This window comes from Cyprinus carpio, chromosome B4 (genome assembly GCF_018340385.1).
Source record: "Cyprinus carpio isolate SPL01 chromosome B4, ASM1834038v1, whole genome shotgun sequence".
Classification (NCBI taxonomy): Eukaryota; Metazoa; Chordata; class Actinopteri; order Cypriniformes; family Cyprinidae; genus Cyprinus; species Cyprinus carpio.
In genome coordinates, this window is record NC_056600.1 from 27,949,765 (window position 1) to 27,966,115 (window position 16,351).

Consider the following 16,351-nt stretch of genomic DNA (forward strand, 5'->3'; position numbering starts at 1 on the left):
TACTCTGCTCCGCCCTGGTGGGCTCCAGCTCTGCCTGCGCTGCCCCAGTGGACTCCAGTTCCGTCTGCTCCACCCTGGTGGGCTTCAGTTCCGTCTGCTATGCCCTGATGGGCTCCAGTTCCTTCTGCTACGCCGTGGGGATCTTCGGACCTGTCTACCCAGCTGTGGTGGCCTTCAGCTCCATCTTCTTTGCCGGCTCCGCACTGGCTTCCTGTTTCAGCGGTTCTGCCTTGGTACTTTGCTCTGCCAACTCGGCCTCGGTCCCCAGCCACTCCACTTCCACGTGGACCTGGCCCTCCTTCCCTCCCCCTATTCCATCTCTGCTCCACCGTCCTCCTAGATTGTTTAAGAGCGTCTGGAAACCGCTCTTCTGGGGGGGGGGGCTATGTCATGATCTGGTCACTGAACTGCCTTTAATTCACCACACAGACTTTTGCACTACACAGTACAGCCTGGACTACATTTCCCATGATCCATTGCACCAATCACAAGTTCACCTAATAACAATCACACCATGCACCTGAAATCAATCACACACACAGCACATCATCAGACATGCTTTATAAGCATTGGTCTTCTTCTCACACACAGCCGAGTATTGTCTAGCAGTTATCTCTTTCCTAGCGATAGCTATACTACGGAGCCTGTCTAGTTTTCATTTTCTAGTCATTGTCTTGCCTTGCCTTGCCTGTTTACTTGTGTTTTGATCCTTGTCTGTGTATTCTGGATATCCTCTTGTCTTGCCGTTCGGACACTGTTTACCCCTTGCCTGGATTATTGCCTGTTGTTGGATTACACATTTGCCTCGCCCTCTGAATAATGTTTGCTGTCGTTTGACCCACATCTGTTACGGAATACTCTTCAATCTCGCCTTCTATATCTCTGTTTGCCATTGTCTGATTCTTACCTGTTTTGACCATGTCATTCAATAAAACCTTGCACATGGATCCGCTCGCCTCACGTCCTGTTCAGCCCGTAACAATTCACACTATTAAGAGGTTGTGGCATTTCTAACTAATGTAGGCCTGTTACATTCTTGTTTCTATTAGGCCTATTATTAATATGAAATTACCTTTTTATTAAAGTTTATTGTTAAATTAACATTACAGTTAATTTGCCCCGCAATATTACAGCATAACTGACGAATGTCGAGGATAACAAAAAATAAGGCTATTTACTCCTCGATTAAAATGTTTAAAAAATAATAATTTTAAAACAGGTCTATTATACAATTAATTACAGGCCAATAATTAAAATATCAACTCTGCAGTCATCAATAAAACTCAATGAAATAAAAAGCTTTATTGAGCCAATTTTAAATAGCGACTTTCAGACACAACCTATTTAACATGAAATAAGTGTACAGGCCACAAGAGAAATATTAAGGGAATAAATTAAAACAATTAGCTATATACCGTTATCAGCATATGTTGAAGTAGATTCATCTCTTGTCATCTCAGGGAGAATATGTGGCGTCAGATGCCGAAAGCGCCATCATTACTCCGTCATTCCATTTTTACTTTCACATTCTGCATAGTGAATTGACTGTGCAAGAGTTATGCCGGTGAACGTCATAATCTCAAAGTTTGCACGTTGCTTATGTGATATCCACTCATGGTTTCAATATTTCCAACATTGCGACAAAAGCAATTACCCCCCCCACGCCCATCCCCATATCTAAAACGAACCGAACCATGAATTTTGTGAACCGTTACAACCCCTAATATATACAAACCCGATTCCAAAAAAGTTGGACACTGTACACACTGTGAGTAAAAACAGAATGCAATGATGTGGAAGTTTCAAATTTCAATATTTTATTCAGAATACAACATAGATATTTCAAATGTTTAAACTGAGAAAAATGTTTAATTTTAAGGGAAAAATAAGTTGATTTTAAATTTCATGGCATCAACACATCTCAAAAAAGTTGAGACAAGGCCATGTTTACCACTGTGTGGCATCCCCTCTTCTTTTTATAACAGTCTGCAAACGTCTGGGGACTGAGGAGACAAGTTGCACAAGTTTAGGAATAGGAATGTTGTCCCATTCTTGTCTAATACAGGCTTCTAGTTGCTCAACTGTCTTAGGTCTTCTTTGTCGCATCTTCAATCTTTATGATGCGCCAAATGTTTTCTATGGGTGAAAGATCTGGACTGCAGGCTGGCCATTTCAGTATCCTGATACTTCTGAATACTTAGGACCATGTGATATTTCAGTTTTTCTTTTTTAATAAATCTGCAAAAATGTCAACAATTCTGTGTTTTTCTGTCAATATGGGGTGCTGTGTGTACATTAATGAGGAAAAAAATGAACTTAAATGATTTTACAAATGGCTGCAATATAACAAAGAGTGAAAAATTTAAGGGAATACTTTCCGTACCCACTGTGTGTGTGTGTGTGTGTGTGTGTGTGTGTGTGTATATATATATATATATATATATATATATATATATACACACACTACCGTTCAAAAGTTTGGGGTCAGTAAGATTTTTAATGTTTTTAAAATAAGTATCTTCTGCTCACCAAGGCTGCATTTATTTGATTAAAAATACAAACAAAAACAGTAATATTGTGAAATATTATTACAATTTAAAACAGCTGTTTTCTATGTAAATATACAGTAAAGTGTAATTTATTCCTGTGATCAAAGCTGAATTTTCAGCATCATTACTCCAGTCTTCAGTGTCACATGATCCTTCAGAAAGCATTCTAATATGCTGATGAGATGCTCAAGAAACATCTATGATTATTATCAATGTTGAAAACAGTTATTTACATTTTTATTTCATGATGCTATGATGAATAGAAAGTTTAAAAGAACAGCATTTATCTGAAATCTAAAGCTTTTGTAACATTAAACACTACCCTTCAAAACTTTGGGGTCAGTAAAAATTTTAATTTTATTTTTGGGGGAAAGAAATAAAATAAATCAATACTTTTATTCATCAAGGATAAGTTAAACTGATCAAAAGTTACAATAAAAATTTATAATGTTAGAAAATACTATATTTTAAATAAATGCTGTTCTTTTGAACTTTCTATTCATCAAATAATCCTGAAAAAAAATTGTACACAACTGTTTTCAACATTGATAATAATAATGAATGTTTCTTGATCATCAAATCATCATATCAGAATGATTTCTGAAGGATCATGTGACACTGAAGACTGGAGTAATGATGCTGAAAATTCAGCTTTGATCACGGGAATAAATTACACTTTACTGTATATTCACATAGAAAACAGCTGTTTTAAATTGGAATAATATTTCAAAATATTACTGTTTTTGTTTCTATTTTTAATCAAATAAATGCAGCCTTGGTGAGCAGAAGAGACTTTTTTCAAAGATGTAAACAATCTTACCGACCCCAAACTTTTAAACTGTAGTGTAAATAAATATATATATATATATATATATATATATATATATATATATATATATGAACAATCATTTGAAGCATGTTGTATGTTTTATAAACAGTTAAATAAGCATGCATTTGTCTAAAATTCAAGAATCGTCAACAAGCTGATTATCTAGCGCGGTGAATGTTTATGGTTATCAACTAGTGGAATGTTACATTTTATTCTTTCTGACAACAAAGCACTTGAATGCGACAAGCTCGTAATCACGACTTCATAAATGGAAAATAGGAAGCTTCAGATAGAACCTGAAGGCAGCATTAATGCACACAATTGGCCTTGCCACACACATACATACTGTCTTATGCTGCCTTCATGTGCTATCAGAATGATCGTACAAGTGAACGGCCTCTCAATTCGTATTTACTACTGGGAAACTAATAGGAAAGATCATTTTGATACCTGAGTTTCAGAGTTGGGCAGGCCATAAACTTTAAATATGGAGGGATGACGATCGCTCCTATCAGTACAGTTATTTATTATTTTTTTCCACAACAACTGCATCACCTTGTCTTGTCACTAAAGTAGTGCCTATTTACAGGCTATGTAAACAGTAAAATAAGCATGTCTAACAAGAGATTCTAACGAGACCTTCAGAGGACGCAGCCTCCAAAATGAGATGCAGCTACAGTGGTGTTGAGTAGGGTCACACTGTAAAAGTCTAATTTAAACATTATAATAATGTTTAATAGTAATGCAATTTATAATAATTAATGCAAATTTTAGGATTTTGAAAAGTAAAAAAAATATATATATATATATGAAAAATGCTTCAGAAATATTTACTATTTGTAAGATAATAAAATACAGATTTTTATCTGGGGGCTGGGGGCTTACTGGCACAGTGGTTAACCAGAAATTTTTTAATTGGGACTTCATTCTGGAAATATTAGATATTGAATTGATGTTTGAACTTATTTGCATGTTTTTTTTTTGTGTGTGTCTTTTTATCCTCATTCCAAATGATCAGAAAAGAGAACATTCTCCTGTTTTATTGTTGGCTTCCTAAGTTATTACTATATTACTACACTATATAGTAGTAAAACGCATGTGAACAGTAGCCTACTTTTTGATCAGTTCATCAGTAATATTCAGGAAATAATAGATATTGAATAGATGTTTGAAATTATTTGCAAGGTTTTTTTTGTTTGTTTTTGTTTGTTTTTTGTCTTTTTATTCTCATTCCAAATGATCAGGGAAAAAAAAGAATGGAAAAAGTAATAAATTACTATATTACTGTGCCATAGTAAATGCATGTGCCTATTTTTTGATCAGTTGACCAGCTATCTGCCCAATCAGGTATCTAGGTGACACAGTTTATAGTTCTTGAGAGTATGGTACCTCTCATTGCATGGCACAGCGCAGAGTGCACCTACTCACTGACTGCACCTGTACTGTCTGCTGGCGGCCCTTAAAGCGTGCGCGATCAGCAACAGCTCCCCTATGGACACTTTGACCACGTTCACCCCTGCCACCCCCATCCCCGTTGGGCAAAGGGTCGAGATGATCATTTATTTGTGCTTCGTGAACACTCTCGCCTTGTACGGCGGCACCATTGCACTGCAAAGATGTATCAGAAGAAGCGCAACTATTAGACGACCGATCGTCATTTCCAAAAGGCAAATATTCCCCTTCAGAGTCAGAATCGGCAAATAACATTTTCAACACATCCTCACGGAACAACTTTGTACTAGCCATTTAGCGATTTTCTCTCACAAATCTCACCATTTACTCGCACACTATGAACTGAACTGCTTCCGCATCAATGACATGATAGCTCACTTGCTCTGCTATTTCCTCGAACACTTTGAATAGGAACATGACGTAATGAAGGTCTAGAATCGAAGTACTACATGGAAGATGAAGATCAGGTTCAATAAACGCTTTAATAATCTATAAGAAAAAACAATCCACAACTTAACATTAACTTGACCTGACAACTGAAGAGTGCACAAGGAGAAACGTAAATACACAATAGTGATGAACCACATATTTCCCCCTCTTCTTATGTACCATCAGTGCCTGATATTTTAATGTATTGGTTTACTTTGAAATTTAAGGTGTTAACATTGATTAAACCTTTGATACAAACCTGAGGACTGCTGCTCCTTCAAGAAATCTATCTTCTTGGTTAGTGCTTCAGTCTTCTCCTGCATGTTTTCTATTTGCAGGTTAGCCATCGTTAATTCATGGCCCCGTGCAGAAAGGCGCGATGAACACACCTATCAATAATTTTGAAAATATAAGAATACTGTGTACACTATACAAAACTATCCATCAGTTCCATGAATACAACCATAAGACACATAATTATCTATAACTGCTTACCTGTATCAGCGATTGGCCTTGATATATTTGTTTCCTCTGTATTACCACCAGTTCAAGCTCTTTGATATGTATAACACACCATCACTTTTTTAGCACTATCAACTCCACAAATTAGTCACTCTCCGCGCATTTTTGGCACTGTGCTACACTGCTGTTGGTATGCACATTGCGTTGGTTATGTAATATAACCAACTCACATTTCACTGCTGGTTATATATGCTCTATATAATTGTGTATGTGACAAATAAAAATCTTGAATAATCACGTGTACGATGGTGGGACTGCATTTCCTCAGTTTAAATTGAGAGAGCAGGACCACCGTTTCAAGTCAAATGTGGAGATCCCACAAATTCATGAAGCTTATTAATGAAGACACATTAAAAGTAATTAGGTGGTTTCAGAGAAGAACACTTTTGAGAAGAAAAATGAAAAGCTGGTTCTGCAAGCAGGTCATGCATTTAAAGCAGCAGACAAATAGAATGGATCAGTATATTTGGTAAGAAGATTCTCAAATGCATTTATAAGTTGATAACATGCTTTAAAATATGTTGCAATTAAAGGATTATTTCACTTTCAAATTAAAATTTCTTGATAATTTACTCACCCCCATGTCATCCAAGATGTTTGTCTTTCTTTCTTCAGTCGAAAAGAAATTAAAGATTTTTGATGAAAACATTCCAGGATTATATAGTAGACTTCAACGGCTACCAAACGGTTGAAGGTCAAAATGATAGTTTCAGTGCAGCTTCAAAGGGCTCTACAGTATACCAGATGAGGAATAAGGGTCTTATCTAGCAAAACGATCGGTCATTTTCTTAAAAATGACACCCGAACATAACCTGTAGACCCGACAAACAAAGACTGAACAGACTCAAACTTATGTACACAGGGAAACGTGGATAATTACTAGACATACCTGAGCCAAATAGACAATCACACATACCGGAAACTGGGTCAGGGCAGGCACATGGAGGGGAAAAACCAAACGGCAACATTCCAGTCTTTCTTGTGAAACCAACACGGAAGTGACTTAAACTGTAATTTGTCAACTGGCCTCAGAGGCTGGCTGCAAAAGGGAGTCAGTCCCATAGACTCCCCAAGTTAAAATGTCCAACTTTACAGCAGAAAAAACATGTTTACAGCCTGGTTCAAAAAATTATTTTGGTCTATAAAGCTAATTTTGCCCTTCATGACAACTGTGAGGGTGGGTGAATTTTTTTGTTACTCATCTGTTTAAATTATATTAAGCCTTAAAATTCTGCATAATTAAGGGCGTGGCCACTTGAGTGGCAGATGGATTGCCGCTGCTGTCACCATCGTTGGTCTAGGTGGGCGTGGTTTCAGCAACCAGTTCCCGCCTTTGTGAGTGATGCGCGGTGACGTGCTGCCAAGATGGCGATGGCCAGCTCCGCCCACTTTGAGCTTCAAAACCTCTTTAGAAACATACGGGTGACGTCACGGACACTAGGTCCATGGTTTTTTTTTTTAACAGTCTATGGGAACAACACACAGACACAGGTCCGTAACCCTGACATATTGCCCCCCTCACCGAAAGCACATTCTCGCACTGTAGAACAACAGAAGGGGGGCACGGGTGGGAACTTGGGGGGAGGCTCTGGAGGAGGACAGGCACCCGGGAGGGGACAGGCAAACAGAGTCCAGGGAGGTCACGAAGGAGGGAGGAGCCAAGCGGGACCCAGGCCACAGCCATAATGGAGACCCCCAGGTGGAGCCAATGGGAGGAAAAGCCATGGTGGAGCAAGCGCTGACAACTCCAGGGGGCCAACTGACTGCTGCCGAGTAGGTGGAGGAGGAGCCCGAGGTGGAGACAGAGAGCCGATGAGCCAGAGCGACAGGGAGGATCCGGAGGACCAAAGCAGAGCAGATGGAGCCAGTAACCGAGGCAGAGACAGGGATCCAGAAGGCCGCAGTGGAGCTGGAGCGACAGAGAACTGAGGAGGAGTCAAAGGGATGGAGGAGCCTGACAGAGCCAAAGGGACAGGGCGCAGCCGGAGGAGTGGAGTCCTGAGGTGCAGGATGGTCAACGCCAGACCAAGGCGAAGCTGGAGGGACAAGAGAACCCTGGTGAAACCAGTGGACAGATGGGCCACGGCGGAGAGGAGGGAGCTAGGAGCCATGGTGTTGCCGACGGGTCAATGGGCCAATGCGGAGTCCAGAGCTTAGAGGCTGGAGGCGGAGGTGAGGGATTCTCCAGCCACAGCGACGCTAGAGGATGGCAGTCCCGCAGAGCTCGCACCTTATAGATGGTGGGCTGAGGGCGAGCAGAGGGGCTGGCAGATGACAGTGGAGGAGGAGGCAGGAGTGGGTGGGAGGGCGGGCATTAATGAGCCTCCGGGCTTTCAGGGCAGAACTCAGGAAGGGGAGCACTCTCTGGGTTTAACTCTGGAGCTTAACTCTTAACTCCGTGTCTAGCCAGTGTCCACTCCACAAATGCGGCGAAATTCACTCGAAGGCCTTCCTCGGACAACGGTGCTCTGTACGTGGAGTTTAAACTGGCATCGTCGGGGTAGCTGGAGAGGTTGGCAAGCACCAGGAAAAGTCTGATGGTATTCAGGACGAAGGAGGGAATCCATGGACACAACAGAACAAAAAACAGAGGGAACAAAAAAAACAGAAACAAAAATGGAGGGAACACATGGAGGTAACTGTTTTGGTCAGGTCTTCTGTCACGATTGCTGATGAAGGAATGCAGGAGACATGGAGAAGCGTTAAACAGTCTTTTAATGAGTAAACATAGGGGAACATCCACAACAGGAATGAGAAATGACACACAAACATAACCTGTAGACCCAACAAACACAGACTAAACAGACTCAAACTTGTGTACACAGGGAAACGAGGATAATTACTAGACACACCTGAACCAAATGGACAATCAAACACATGGAGGGGAAAAACACACAGACACAGGTCCATAACCCTGACAACATGCTATAGAACCAGTAGATAAAATATTAATTTATAACAATCTTAAACTATGGCATACTCTCCAATATGCTTTGATGATTTTTAGGAAGCAGTTTGGTTATGGCGTCACATTTTACTGGAAAGAGGAAGTATATGATAGCAGGGAAAACAGCATAGAACAGAAGGCAGAAAATAGAAAACATAATTTCTACTTTTTCATTCATTAAAAAAAATGAAAAGCATCACATGGTTTCAAAGACCATGCTTAAATAAATAATCAAATAAATAATCAAAGGGGGACAAGTGGATGGTCAGAAGCTAGAACCAAATTTAACAACTCATTATCATCAGATATTTAAAAACCAGTGTGAAATACTTTTAGAAAATAATGCCAAGATAATAGTAAACAAAGTGTACTGATGTATACGTTAAACAGATTAGGGAAGCTAAGGGAAGAGTGTGTTACAGCTGTTGAGAAGTTGAGAAAACGTAAAGGCCAGCAGATTGGTGGAAAAAAAAGGAGCTTGTTGTGATTGATGAGAGCCACTTTTGACATAAAACAAAGGTGTGCTGTGAAATAGTATCTTTAAATAATTTTAACTTTATACAGTGGATCTAATCTGGTGTGTGTGTGTGTGTGTGTGTGTGTGTGTGTGTGTGCGCGCATTGTATTTCACACAAATTCAAATTGTTGTGTGATGTTTACCAAAATAAATGTGGTATGTTTTTCGGTATGACCTGCATTGTGTCTGTATTGATCCTTACAATAGAAGCTTAAGTGATGGCCAACTTTTAAAGTAATGGAACATAAATAAATGTTTTATTAGGGCTAAAGAGTTCTCACTTTGGATTAAATCATGCAATTATGTGCTTTAATACTACCTTTATCATTATTACAATCTTTAATTCCATGAATAAGAAGTGTTCCTAAAATTTTGCAAATTAGAATCCATTGTTTAAATACATCGGTTAGGATTAGAGGTAGGGTTAGGGGACAGAAATAGAATGTCTTTAACAGCATTCATTTTCAGTTTTTTTTACTGTAATGTCCAGTAAAGGTTGGTTTAAAGTACTTGATATTTTCTGATTTACCATGATTTAGTCTAAAATGAGAACTATTTATGGTCATTAAGTTGTTAATAAAGCATTATCTATTTCTTTACATTTGAGCTAATTAAACCATAACACTGTGCTAATTACATTGACAATGAATGACAAACTAACTATTTGTGTATTGTCTTTTTATGTATTAACTACAGTTTATAAACTACTAATGAACTACAATAGTTTTAAAATTAGTTATATGTTGTAACTTATTATAAAGTGTTATTAATAAAGTCTAATTACACTATCACAAACATGCACTGCATGTTATAAACTTTATAAACTGTTAAATTCACATTAACATCGCTGATTTTTTTTGTATTTTTGTATTTTTTACACAGGCTGTGTGGGTGTCATCTCACTGGTAAGTCCTGTGAAAGCTTATCTTCAGCTCTACAATCCTCAAACTGTGTCCTGAGAGAGCTGGACCTGAGTAACAATGACCTGCAGGATTCCGGAGTGAAGCTTCTTTCTGAAGGACTAAAGAGTGCAAACTGTCAGCTGAAGACACTGAGGTTTGAGTTTTAAATACTTGATTAATTCTTTAGAATTCCTTTGGAAGTTAATTAAAAAAACATACACTGTAAAAATGCATTCTGTGTGTAATTACTTTGTCCTTATTGTTCAGATTTTCCATATGTAATCTCACTGCTCAGTCTTGTGAGAATTTGTCTTCAGCTCTACAATCCTCAAACTCTGTTCTGAGAGAGTTGGATCTGAGTAACAATGACCTGCAGGATTCTGGAGTGAAGCTTCTTTCTGAAGGACTAAAGAGTCTAAACTGTCAGCTTGGTATATTGAGGTAAATGGATTTCCATAAAATAACTAACAAAATACTACCACAGTTAATGGCCAGGTGGCAGGTAACTTTTTTATAAATTCTAACAATGCATGGTTGTGAGAATGTCACATGGCTTAGTGTGATTATCAGATTGTGAAGATTGTAATGTAATTATAGAAATGTACGATTATATAGAAGGTTTCATTCGGCACATGCACCTGGCCTGAAGTTAACTTCCGGTCTGTTTTTTTTTTTATCGGTCTGGCTAGTGGTGCCAGCTACAAACGCAGTTAAATTTGAAGTGATGAGTAATGAAGTTGGGCTCAGGTTGTTGTGCTGTGGGATGTGTTTCCCATACATTTATTTATTTGTGGCGACCCGCCACGATATCAAAACTGACCGATTTTCCAAAACGCTTCGTTGAATAAACATGAGCACGTACTGCAATTTAAAATTCAAAACAAGGCACGGGTGTTTTTATATCACTAAATCTCTGAAGGAAGACTGTACTTAAAATATTTTTGATGTAATTTTCATTTAATCTTGCATGTTATATGCCTGATAAAACAGCATTTGTAAGCTCAGCGCTGCTTTGTGTACAGCTGATACTGGGGAAACCTCTATTTCTCCAGCTTTAACCCTCTGGAGTCTAAGGGTATTTTTGGGGCCTGGAGAAGTTTTGTCATGCCCTGACATTTGTGCTTTTTTCAGTTTCTTATAAATATCTAAATGGCTAAAGTCTAATCTCACTGTAATCAGCACAAACTAGGCTATAATAATATGTGAGCAGCATGTATGTACATGATTGTGTTTTTTGAGAAAAAAAATGTTATGCGTGGTTAGTGAAAAACTAAAAATGTTAAATCACTTGAATAAGGCAATTAAACACATACAGAAAATTGGTTCCCAGGAATTTTGAGAAACTGGAGCTTGTAGCCTAGAATTTTTTTTTTTCTAAATGATGTGAAAATCATCTTGTATACTCACTTACAGAAAACAATATATTGATTTAAATTTTCTAAGACACTTTTTGTTGGTAAAAGTCATATGCGAGTAGGCGTCAACTATCATGAATTCACACCTGAGAAGACAAAGGCCTGCATAATGAGCTGCATAATGAGCCATTCAGTCAGCTGTGTCACTCAGAGGGATGAGTTACAAGAAAGAATGTGAGGACAAAATAAATCTATATAATTTTATGTTTGTAGTTTATTTAGAATATATTTAATTATCCCACAACATAATTTAATATTCACTTGTGAGTGCAGTTAAACAGTTTATTAGGAAAAATCAAAGCTGACTTTCAAAGTGAATTTTTTTGCATCATTACTCCAGTCACACAATCCTTCAGAAATCCTTTTAACAATCTTATTTTCTACAAAAAAAACATTTATTGTTATTATTATTATCATCATTATTATTATTATTATTATTATTATTATTATTATTAATGTTGAAAAGAGCTGAGAATATTTTTTTTTAGGTTTTTTAGGGGGGATAAATTGAAAGAACAGCAATGATTGTTACATCTGTTACAGTTACAATTATTGTTACATTTATATTATTTACATCAAGCTTTTGAATGGTATAGTAGTGTATATTGTTTATTGAAACTTCATAATATTTAACTTGATTATACATTTAGTCAGGAATTATAGTTTGGAAAAAAGTCTTTGGAAAAAGTCTAACTAGTAAAATCTTTACACGTTATGTGAAAACTAGTACAAGTATATAAATAAATAAAAAGAGACTTACTCATGTTTATGAACTCTGCTGAATAAAGTGCTTCATTCTTTTTTCTGAGGAAATCCAAATCTCAAATCCTCAGCCACATCACATCTTTTTGGGGTGAATTATGTCTTATTCCTCTCATCGCGAAGCAAACAGTAAAATAAAAAAAACTTGAAGAACAGTCTCGCTGCGTTGTCTTCTGTTGTGTGGGCGTATTCAAAAGCCGCACGCTTCAGTGAAACATTTGAATCTCAAAAGCGCGCTCGGCGCCGGGGCGTGGTCGCATTAGAAGATAATGAAGGGAGACGTGAAAAACGGACATCGCGTTGTTTTCATATGGATTACTTTATCACAGAATATTTGTTTTCAGCAGCACTTGTTTAGTTTAAAAGTAGACATGTCAGGCTCTCTATAGATATCTCTCTCATGTCTCAGTGTTGAGTATTCACTGAGTTACAGTTCATTTTAATGACACATTTGTAACTGAAGATCAGCGCAGACAAAGGCTGCAGACAGCACTCCTTGTTTGTTATCTTTATTTTATAAGTGCACAAAGTTTTGTTGTTATTATGTCTGTATACAAAAAAAAAGTAGACCCTTTACAGATTCGATTGATGTATTGCACTTATCTGTACGATCAAAACTGAAAGTGTAATTTAAGTTCTTTTCGGGGTTATCAGGAGAAAATACCCCAAAACGCGTATACGCGTTAATCGACTCCAGAGGGTTAAAGCACCTCCTGTTGGCAGAGAATGATTTTGCAATTTCAATAGGTCCGTCTGATTTACGGAGCAAACATATTTTGCTTGTTATCAAACATAATATACTCTAGAGGGACTAAGCTGTTATTATTGATTCTATTTGGAAGTCTATCAGAAGTTAAGTTAGGGACACAAAAGCATGAATACGCAGTAACATTTGTTTATGTTGTTGCCGTTAAAACCATCTATACATATTCAATATAGGAGTGAAGTGTGATGCCTGTCTCACACATATGTCTTTTGCAGCGCTTAAGTGGTGTGTGTTTTTCCCTGCAGCCAAGTTAACGTATTAGAGCTTTCACACTGCATGCGGTTGTGGTCCAGCGGTGAGTTCCAGGAGTGGTGTGCCTGCAGCAGTGCAACGTTTCTGCACAGAGTCTATTTTTGCTGTGCTGCATATACTGAATTAAAGTGACAGCTCATTGATTGTGGTAAAATATGAACATAGATTCACACAAAACGTAATTACAACTAAATGCATATAATTAATGCCTACTGCATTCACGGCGAATGCAATTACGGGGGGCACAAGTTCAATATGTTGTTCACATCTTACTGGAATGAGGGCCAATGTATTATACATATGGTTTTGGGCTAGGTTTAAATCAAGAAAAAGTGCACTTTTAAAATGAGGCAATGTGGCATTCATGGAGGTAGAAAAACTAAGTTTTTTTCTGAACCACAAAATTGCTTTCATCAAATATTTAAATGCAAAAGAAAAGGCAAGAGGGTGTGACTTTTGTCAGTGGTAAGTTTTAATTTACCTGCTTTTGATAGCCTAATACTTTAAAACAAAGCAAGTAGACTGTAGGCTTTGTTTAAATGTTTTGCCACTTGCTTGAGCAACTTTATATATAAATGCTCATCGAAAAACTCATTGAATAAAACATTGCTTATATTTATTGTGTTTAAATGTGAATAAAGCAATGAAAGATTGTATTTCTGTACCGTGTAAAAAGACAATCACAATGCTGAAGAACTACTGTAATGTGATGTGGACTGTTGCTGTATATTTTTGTAGGTTGTCTGGCTGTATGGTGACAGAGGAAGGCTGTGGTTATGTGTCTTCAGCTCTGAGTTCAAACCCCTCACACCTGATAGAGCTTGATCTGAGCTTCAATCACCCAGGAGATTCAGGAGTCAAGCTGCTCTCTGAAAAACTGGAGGATCCAAACTGCTCATTGGAAAAACTCAAGTATGTTGAGCAGGAGGAGTTTTTAGTAGGGATGTAACTATCAAAATCTCACGATACAATAATATCATTATATGAAGTCCATGATACATTTATTGCGAAAAATAACATTAAATTATTCTGATGCACTTTGAGAGTTCAAAATTAAGAGCTCCAACCCATGTTCTTAACTAAGAAAACTTAAGTCAGAAAAAAGTATCTTTATATTTGTGATATACTGTCTCAGTCTAAATTACATTCACACTGGTGTTTTAGGAAGCCAAACAAATTAGAATATAATAATAATAACAACAATGAGAGAAATAGCCATATACTGTAAAACAATTGCACTGTAAAATAAATGAAAATAAATATTTCATAGTTATATTACTTTTGCTATACACTACAGTAGGAAAATTACAATACTTCTTTCCTAATTTCTACACTTAAAAGAGATATTTTGAATTTGGACTGCAGTAACATTACCCATTTAAACCACTAGCTGTCAGCAATTCATACTGCATTTTTAAGCTTTTATTTTGAGGGAAACGGCAGTAGAGCTTTTATTTTGAATGAAAACTCCAGCTTCAGTGAAAACATGCTTACAAAAATGCGGCTTAATAATTCCCAAATGCATACTAAACTCACAGCACATGCAATAAACAAGTTCACTGCATTTATTCACTCTGAATGGAGCCGTTCTGCAGCGCAGAAAACACCGGATCAAGAGCTGATTGTGTAAACTATGTGTGCACTTCGCTTTGAAACACGCAGCGAAAACAGACTTGATGACGTGATTAAGCCATATTGTGCTTTCAGTTATAGTTAGTTTGACAGATGCCAAAGCATAATAGCCCAAAACACAACTTTAAAGACCTTTTATGTTAGAATAAGATGTTTAAATATATTTTAAAAACTACACTTTTGTCTGGAAGACCTATTGTTTCATATAGTCATGTGACCATAGTTTTTCAATCACAATATCACGATCAGTGTTAGGGAGTAACTAGTTACATGTAACGGCATTACATAATTTAATTACAAAATAAATGTAACTGTAATCAGTTACAGTTACTAAGGAAAAATGTGTTATTTAATTAGTTATGAAAATGTTAACAATTACAAAGGGGATTAAATTTGAATATTTACATACATCCACATACAGATTTAATTGATTTCTTTCCAAAATTGCACTGACTACTGAAACATATGGCCCTATAATTTCCTCGATGTGGAAAACACAGTCTGGTTCATAGAATCCGGTCATAAAAACAGAATTCCTATAGCCTAACGCAGACGGAATATGCCACATTTTGGATGAATAAATCAAAAGTAGGTCAGTACACTTGAATCAAAACATGATATGGACTAGTGTCTGTGAATATTAAGCCGCAAAAATACAATATATGAATCCTGCACGTTCTTCTTGTCTGTGGAAATCAGGCGCGGACTGGCCATCAGGAGAACCAGGACAATTCCCAGTGGCCTGGCAGCTGATTTGGCCCGTTGTTTTAATATTGTTATTGTATAATTGCCTGCTGAATGTACTAAAGCGATTATTTCTGAATTGGCCATTCGATAACTAAATCTCTAATAAATCATGAATCGGTTAGTTGTGACTGGCAATGCTTCGGCTCCGCGCCTCATTTGCATTTGGATCAGAGTTATTAATGCGAGAGAAAGAATGGAGTGGACTGTAGAAGCGCACATGTGGAGCAGAGAAGCAAAACTACAAGTGCAAGTCAGTTTCATCTGTAAATATGCTATTGTAGTTTTATCTTTGTTTACTTAGTCAAGCAGCAGCAGTCCATTTCTCATACAGTCATCACTCAAAATACTGTATAAAGGACATCATAATTATCTACTGTAATGTTACAGTAGTAATTTAGCAGACAAATAATCATATTTTATAATGGGTTTAGGGGGAGCTAGGGCAGACAACACAACCCTTACAAAAATTAATGATGATTTTGCTATAAATCCAGAGACAATGGTTACTATTGTTAAACCAGGGTAACCACAAATTAACCATGGTTTTTGCTACACTAACCATAAAATTTGTAGTAAAAAATGGTAATGCATTTTTTTTTTAAAAAAAACATGGTTACTGTACTTGGTTAC

At 37.2% G+C, this 16,351-nt stretch overlaps 1 protein-coding gene across 2 annotated transcripts in view; it reads left to right on the top strand.

Annotated features, from left to right (window-relative positions):
• LOC109099950 (NACHT, LRR and PYD domains-containing protein 12-like) overlaps positions 1-16,351 on the top strand; it is a 55,998-nt gene that overhangs the window by 16,173 nt on the left and 23,474 nt on the right. For both annotated transcript variants that reach the window (XM_042722825.1, XM_042722824.1), the window contains exons 6-8: positions 10,128-10,301; positions 10,415-10,588; positions 14,081-14,254. In XM_042722825.1, the coding sequence (XP_042578759.1) occupies positions 10,128-10,301; positions 10,415-10,588; positions 14,081-14,254 (522 nt within the window). The remainder of the gene's footprint in view (positions 1-10,127; positions 10,302-10,414; positions 10,589-14,080; positions 14,255-16,351) is intronic.